Consider the following 7,689-nt stretch of genomic DNA (forward strand, 5'->3'; position numbering starts at 1 on the left):
ATCAGAAGGATAAATTGCTCAGTGGGCCCTGCTGGGATTGTATCCTTCCACTCTGATTACACCCAGACCTTCGCTGTAGCCACATAAAGGACTGGCCACTTGTCACGCTGTACCCTCCTGTACTGACTCATCTTAAAAAACATCACTTCGCCCTTTCCGATTGCCCCCTTTTACTTTGCCTCCTCTTGGGGGTTAACGCCCATGTTCTCGTGACAGCCTTTGTTCCCTCCCTCCTTTCTGAGCTCGTACCTGTACCCTTGTTCCCTCAGTGCATAATTTAAAAAAAAAAGTGCAGGGGTCCAAACTCTTGCTACTGAATTTGTCGCCCTGCAACCGAATCCCGGCACTGCAATGCTGCGGCTGACTTGTCTTCCACCATATGCCTCTTTCTTCAAGCTCTCCACACTTTCTGTTCATCTCACTCTTACGGACCCGTTTTCATCTCTGCGTTCTCGCTTTACCACTGTTTCAAAACCAGATTGTGAAAAATAAATTCCAGGGCTGTGCAACCACCGGCACAAGTTAAGCACTGCTTATCACACTTCCTCCTCTCTGTAGCGGTCTCTGAGGCACGAAAACACACAGGTCATGAAGATTAGGAGGTAGCCGTCATGCACAAGGAAGAGTGCTGACGGAACATGTCATTAAAAAGAATCCCGATTTAAAAACCCATCGCTCCTAACAGATTTCCATGCAGCTGGGCCACTCAGGGCAGAGGTCCACGTCCGTCACCATGCCGGGGATTGTTCCGGCTCTACCTCATGAAGAAAGTTGTGATCTTGTCTGGAGAAGAACTATTGGGTAAGCCAGTAGATCCAACACTGGCAATCTAGTGCTATGGTTGATATTTATTTTATTTTTAAATTGCAAGCATATGCCGCAAAAATGAAAAGAAGAAAAAAAGCCACCCAAACATTTTAGTTAGCCAAATATTTGAAGATTGTTTTATTTTTGGGGGAAATATTAACTATCACATTTAATTTCAGTAGAACAAGTTTGGCGTTTCCTGGTAAGCAGACATACTTAGGACAGGTATATAAACGTTTTTTCACTTTTAATGCATCACAGGAAAAATATACTTATTGGTACAAAAACGTTAATAGCGGCTTTGACTTAATGTACATTAAGACAGTTTAAACACACAGGGATGAATAACAAGCATTTACAATGCAATCGGTCTCGCATTTACGCGGGTTTGATGTATTTGCATTGTACATGATAATGTCTTTTATTTCTGTTTTGGTTTTTAAAACACAAATAAAAGGCATTGTCATTTACAATGCTAATAGCCTAAACTCTCGCAAATGCGAGACCTATTGCATTGCAAATGCTTGTTTTATTTTTTACAGAGTTTTATATAGCGCAAACTTGACCCGAAGGGTTCGGGTATCGGAGCGCTTTACATAACACCAGTTGCATTACATGAGGACACACATTAATTTTTTGTAGGCACAGGAAGATTACGTGATTTGCCCAGAATCACAGGATTTCAGTATGTAAATGTAAATGTATTTGAGCTTGTAAAGCGCACTGCTACCCGTCCATAGGTTTCCTGGCGCTGTATAACTCTGGGGAACCCGTCCTGGCTTTCCCTGTGGGATGGTCCCTGCTGGGAGTCCCCAAGGTGGAGCCAGGCATCCCCGGAATTGATGGGGCCGTTGTGGAGATTAGGCAAGCTAATGCCCAGAGTTGCCGAGTGGAACCCCTGATTAGAGTAAGCACCGAAGCGAGAATTATCGAGTCCGCTGACCCAGGTCCACGACCCTGCCGCGTCGGGAATTGAACCCTGGTCCTGGGCCAACTTCTGCTCTCGGGTCTGCTGCCTCTAACCAGTGAGCCACACTACTCCAGTATCATTGCCGAGACTCGAACCTGGTTCCCCAGATTTGAGGTTGACCGCCCATCTTGTTCTCATTCTACAGATAAGTGCTGCTATTTATTTCCTATGAAACACGTTGTTGGCCTATATTAGTGGGGATTCAAAACGGTCATCAGTTGCTGCAGATGGAGGGTTCTGCCTTCCTCTCTGTGTATAGCATGTGATCTAGAGCAATACAGACTGAAACCTTTGCACACTGGGTGTTCCACGTAGGCAGCCTGTAGATTTACAAATAAAGTAATGGTACATACTATTCTCACAAGTACTCAGAGATCTCAATGCTGACAGGAAAACACATAATGAGACTCTAAGTCAATGCACATTTGCATTCTGACTTTCATGGAGCATTCATATGAGTCATTCTGCACATGATATATGCCCCCATTCAGCAGCACCTTTGCAGGGGGAGGGGGTGCCAGCTATACACTGACGCTGTTCTGCAGCAGAAATGACGTGAAGAGCCTATGTAGGTGCCACTCGCATGTTCTTTCCACCTCACCTGGCAGATCCAGAGCAATCATTCAATCAACCACAATCAAAAACATATTTCACAGTGTACCATGTACATGTCCACTCCCAAAACAGGTTTTAAGTCAGATAACGACTGTAGCAATCAAATATCTGTGACAGATCTTCAGCAAACTTGCCTCCAGTGATTGTCTTGGTGGTGAACCGCCTGGCAGGATCATTGAATGCCAGGGCGGATGAGCCGTCAGTGCCTTGTGGATCACAAGTGGCAGCTACACCTGGCGGTTGCACAAGCTCTCGTCAGAGAATGGGACGAACCATGGCTTTATTTGTTCGCCACCTCTAAGAACGTGGAATATCAACCATTCTGCAGGCTGGAGTTTCCGGAGGCACGTTCCGCTGCGAGTGGAACTTGGGACTGCGCTACGCCTCCCCTAATTCCATTCGACTCCTGCCTGAGTTCTCAACAAGATCAGGACAGAGTGGGTGTTAACCATCCAGTGGCTCCAGATTGGGCATGTAGAGTATGGTATCCAGAACTCCTGGGCTGGAGCATCTGATCTCTGATTAGGCTGCCCTTCCAGGAGGACCTACTGTTTTAACAACCAGGAAGGGTTCTGCCCTCGGGCATCACAATCTCCACCATCATCTTTGGACATTGAGGAGCAGTAGCTGCACACCTCCCTCCGGAGGTGACTAAATAGAGTCTCTACTAGAAAACCCATTACTGGAGGTAAGTAACGTATTCACTTTCAACCCAAATCTAGATGTCGGGTGAAAGCAGAGCATGTGGCTAACAACACTAAAAGCCACAAACCAATTGTTATAGGTAAGTTACATTTCTTTATGGTTTGCACGGGCTTTGAAGATGTGCAAAAGGATCATCATAGTAATTACAACATCGTAGGCAAACGCAAACACAAGAAAAATGAATAATAAGAAAATAGTCAACATAATATCTGTTTCTTTTGGCATCCCTATACTGTCCTGCCGCTTCATTGAGACACATACCTTCCTTTTTAATGGGGGCATCTCTCACTACAGCCTGTGAGAGCCTAGTGCTGTACTCCATTAAACGCAGTGTGAGGCTTCCTGTGGTACAAAGATGCTCTTCCTGAGCAAGTGTGAGGCAGGGATTTTTATACTGGTAATAAGCAGAAAAGGTGTGAGAAACACAAGTGTTCCTTCCCCATGCCATATTTGAGAAAGTTCCCCTTGTACACGTGAAAATATATTGTGAGAACTAAACACATAAAAAAATCAACAGCAGCAATAAATCATTACTAATGCTAAAGGACAGAATATAGGTATATATTCTGTCTGTTACCATTATTAATATTTTACCTACTAAACTAGCAGACAATAATGTCATGAGAATATAAAAATATGTGTATGAAGAACTAATGTGTACATATCGGTGGAAAGGTGATGGAGGAAAAGTTATTTCTCTGAAAATCTGGGACTGTATGTCCTGTAACCCTCTGTGTGCCAAGAGAATCATCTGGATTTCCTAGAAAAAGACATCATCTAATACCTCCCTACTCACACAACCCTGTAATGTGAAGATCCAGAGGTGTCCTGGATCAGTCCGTGTGAATCCTAAAGCGACCTTAACATGGAGCTTTGCTAATTATACGATTGTGTTCTAGGTGTCCACTGCCTGTATCGGCCTTTTAATGCGACAGTCCAGAAAGGGTACGTCCTGAAAAAGACGAGAGAAACACGACTTTGTGTATACAGGGACGGATGTCCCCCGGCACGATCACACCATGCGAGGCTGACGAAGCACATGTCAAAAGGAGAACTTGAAAGCAGAACTTGCATAGTGTAAATGGGCTTGGCTAGCGCTATAAATACCAGTTACCAGCTACCAGTCTGGACACACAAACAGACGGAATTTGCTCCTGTCGTCCACAACAGCACTCTCAAATGGGGAGAAATGCAGCATTAACTGGTGTGTAGTACCTGAGACACAGACTGTCACTTGAGCATATGACACAGTACAGGAGTAAATAAAATACTTTACTCGTCTGCTTACTATGACCCGTTCATAAAATAAATGCAAGTGCAATACAACCAACCCAATAAGTGTGCAAGTGGAATGAATTTCATTGTTATGACTCACTTAATTGCTTAGGTTTTGATAAAAAGCATAAACCTTACCCCACACAAACTGCTGTGGTTGGGTCAAATCTTCTGGCAAATGAGAAAATGATTGTGCGTCTTGCGAAATTAGATTTATTCAATTTTGTTTTGTTGTTTTCCTGACTGCCTGTGCCTCTCCAGATCAAATAAGGATAAAAACAATGCTCTAATATTTCCATTTAGAAACTTAAAGAAAATGTAATTCATTAAATACTTCTATTCGTAAACATTCTGTCTGGCATCCACCTTAGATCATGATACAGATACTTCCATTTTTGTTGCAGGTGATACTGTTTGGCTCCTTAAATACTGTGATGCATTTAATGGTCTTTGTAATCCACTCATACATTTAGAAATTACTGCTTGAAAGCATGTTGTATGAGCATTAAGGGGGAACTTTCTAAAGTCTGATTTTCTACATCTCTTTAAGAGTTGTTCGAACTATCTAGTTATTTTTTTTAAACGTATGTTACTTGTCGATAAAAAAACCACTGAACCGCAGTGTGTAGGTAAAAAGCCCTGGCCTAGCAAATTCTCCAGATTTATCAAGACTGTTGTAACTTGAAATTTGCCGGTCGTTCCTGATTTACCAAATCTCTGTTTGCAATGGCTTTTGATATAATGTCTGAACTTTCTTTCAATCTAACAGACAGTGTGTTCCAGAGTAAATTTCAGAAAATGGACCAAGAAGAGTTTACAAATTTTTTGAAGTCTCGTGTAGTAAAATCAAGAAAAGGAAAAGAGATGGTCGTGAATTATTCAGAACTGAAAAAAGCTAGAGGAAAGCAACACAAGACAAAAAACAGAAATCACAAATTGCACAAAATGGCCATTAAAATTGAGGCGAATGTAAGCCAGCCAACTCATAGTAGCACACCAGAGAGAAGAAAGACCCACCAGAGGATTTATACATGCACTGAATGTGGAAAAAGCTATATGTACCTTTCTTCGTTCCACAGCCACAGAAGGACTCATACAGGCGAGAAACCATATTTGTGTCCCATCTATGGCAAGAGTTTTACTCATTTATCCACAAGGATAAAACACCAGCAAATACATTCAGGAGAGAAACCATATAAATGTAGCGAATGTGGGAAGGGGTTTAGCTCCTCATCTCACATGCTACGTCACCAGCTAATACACACAGGAGAGAAACAGTATGAGTGTAAAGAATGCGGGAAGAGGTTCAACCAGTCGTCCCACTTGATTAATCACCAACCAATACATATAGAGCAGAAACAGTACACTTGCAAAGAATGTAACAAGAACTTTAGCCATATCTCAACTCTAACTATTCATCAAAGGAAACACACCGGAGAAAAGCCCTACAGTTGTCTGTTTTGTGGAAAGTGTTTTGGTGACTCGTCGTCCCTTAGTTTACACCGGCGAACACACACAGGTGAGAAGCCATACAAATGCAGTGTTTGCGGGAAAAGGTTCAGACAGAAATCCTGCCTTGACCGACATCACCGCACACACACTGGAGAGAAGCCCTTTACATGTAGTGACTGCGGTAAGAGGTTCCGCCAGTCATCACAGCTGACAGCCCATCGGATGATACACACTGGAGAGAAGCCCTTTGCGTGTCTCACATGTGGCGATTGTTTCACCCATAAGGCATCCTTGATCAAACATGAGCGAACCCACACTGGAGAGAAACCTTTTGTCTGCAGTGAGTGTGGAAAGGGTTTCACGGATAAGTCTGCTCTAGTTAAACATCAGAGAACACATACTGGGGAGCGGCCTTACACCTGCGCTGTCTGTGCGAGGCGTTTTAGGAATAAGTCAGCCCTTGTAAAGCACCAGGCAGTCAGACACACGGAAGCGAAACCTTACACATGTGCTTACTGCGGAAAGGGATTCCGACAGCCATACTATGTGATCAGGCACCAACGCATACACACATGAACAGGAATCATGTTATTACATTTACCTCTAGACTGAAGGCAATAAGGAAACACTGAGGAAAAATCACTAGTACTGTACCATTCCTCCCATCCAGCAGTGCATGTTACGGGTTTTTTTCACTGTAAAGTTTTTTGTTTTTTTTTGCATAACCTGCTGATGAGGATTTCCACCTTAAAATGTTTCCATTCTTATTAATATTTTAGACCAGACTGAATAGAGACTGGTCTGGGTACATACCAGAAGCTGCAGGGTATGTTAGTTTTACCGACCTATTCTAGAACTGTGAACTATCTGAAGCAGGTTCTGATAAAGTTTACTGTATTAAAGATGTATACATTTCTTGAAACTCTTCTGTACTTAAATAATGAATAATTCTTGTATAGATATGAATGTAATTATAAGTAGCACAAACACATAATTAATTAAAAAACATTTGGAAGGTGAACGCTGCTTGTGTTAAATTATTAATCTAAGAAGGTAAAATTCTCCATATTGTGCTTCTTACAGTCCATCAAAGGTACCTCTCTTTAAAACTCAAACTAATGAAGTCTTAACAGTGGGCTTCATGCTGAGCCCATGGGCCTCACTACGGAATGGCGGAAGCTGCTGTGCCAGCAAACACGCTTGTCTGCCACTTTACACTTGTACCACTTTTTTACAGTTATGTTGTGCTGCAAAGAACCTGTGGTAGTATGGCCTGTCTTCTTTTGTTTACATCTGAACTCTGATATGGAGCTGTGATTTTGCAAGGTACACAGGATTCTGCACACAATCCATCAGTTTTGTTTCAGTGACCAGAGTTAAGTGCAGTTAAAGTGCTACCCTCATGAGTCCTTATTATGGTAAGTGTTTCCAAAGAGAGGCAACATTGCTTACCAAGTAAAATGAAACAATATATATATTTAATCCCTTGTTACGTAATCCCTCACCTGGAATGCCCGGTCAAGTCTCCTGCCCTCTCCTGGATTTGTGAGTTTTTTGTTGGGTCTTGTTGTTGTGTAGTGCGAGTGACTGTTCTGTGTGCCCTACAGGCTGTTTGAAGTTGTGGTTGATGCTCTCCTGCTTCTTGTGGGTCCTTTTAGTTTCCCTATACATAACTATAAGTTCTGTGTGCCCGGCAGGCTGTTTGAAGTTGCGGTTGATGCTCTCCTGCTTCTTGTGGGCAATTTTAGTCACCCTAAACATAACTATAAGTTCTGTGTGCCCTGCAGGCTGTTTGAAGTTGTGGTTGGTGCTCTCCTGCTTCTTGTGGGCACTTTTAGTTACCCTATATATAACTATAAGTTCTG

The 7,689-nt window shown here is 42.6% G+C and overlaps 1 protein-coding gene across 1 annotated transcript; it reads left to right on the plus strand.

Annotated features, from left to right (window-relative positions):
- Positions 1–5,170: 5,170 nt before the first annotated feature.
- LOC144772181 (uncharacterized) lies at positions 5,171–6,432 on the plus strand. Its single transcript, XM_078656317.1, has one exon. It carries the CDS (start codon positions 5,171–5,173, stop codon positions 6,398–6,400), a length of 1,230 nt encoding a protein of 409 aa, XP_078512443.1. The 3' UTR covers positions 6,401–6,432.
- The last annotated feature ends 1,257 nt before the right edge of the window (positions 6,433–7,689 follow it).

The sequence above is a fragment of the Lissotriton helveticus genome, chromosome 8, assembly GCF_964261635.1.
Source record: "Lissotriton helveticus chromosome 8, aLisHel1.1, whole genome shotgun sequence".
Lineage (NCBI taxonomy): Eukaryota > Metazoa > Chordata > Amphibia > Caudata > Salamandridae > Lissotriton > Lissotriton helveticus.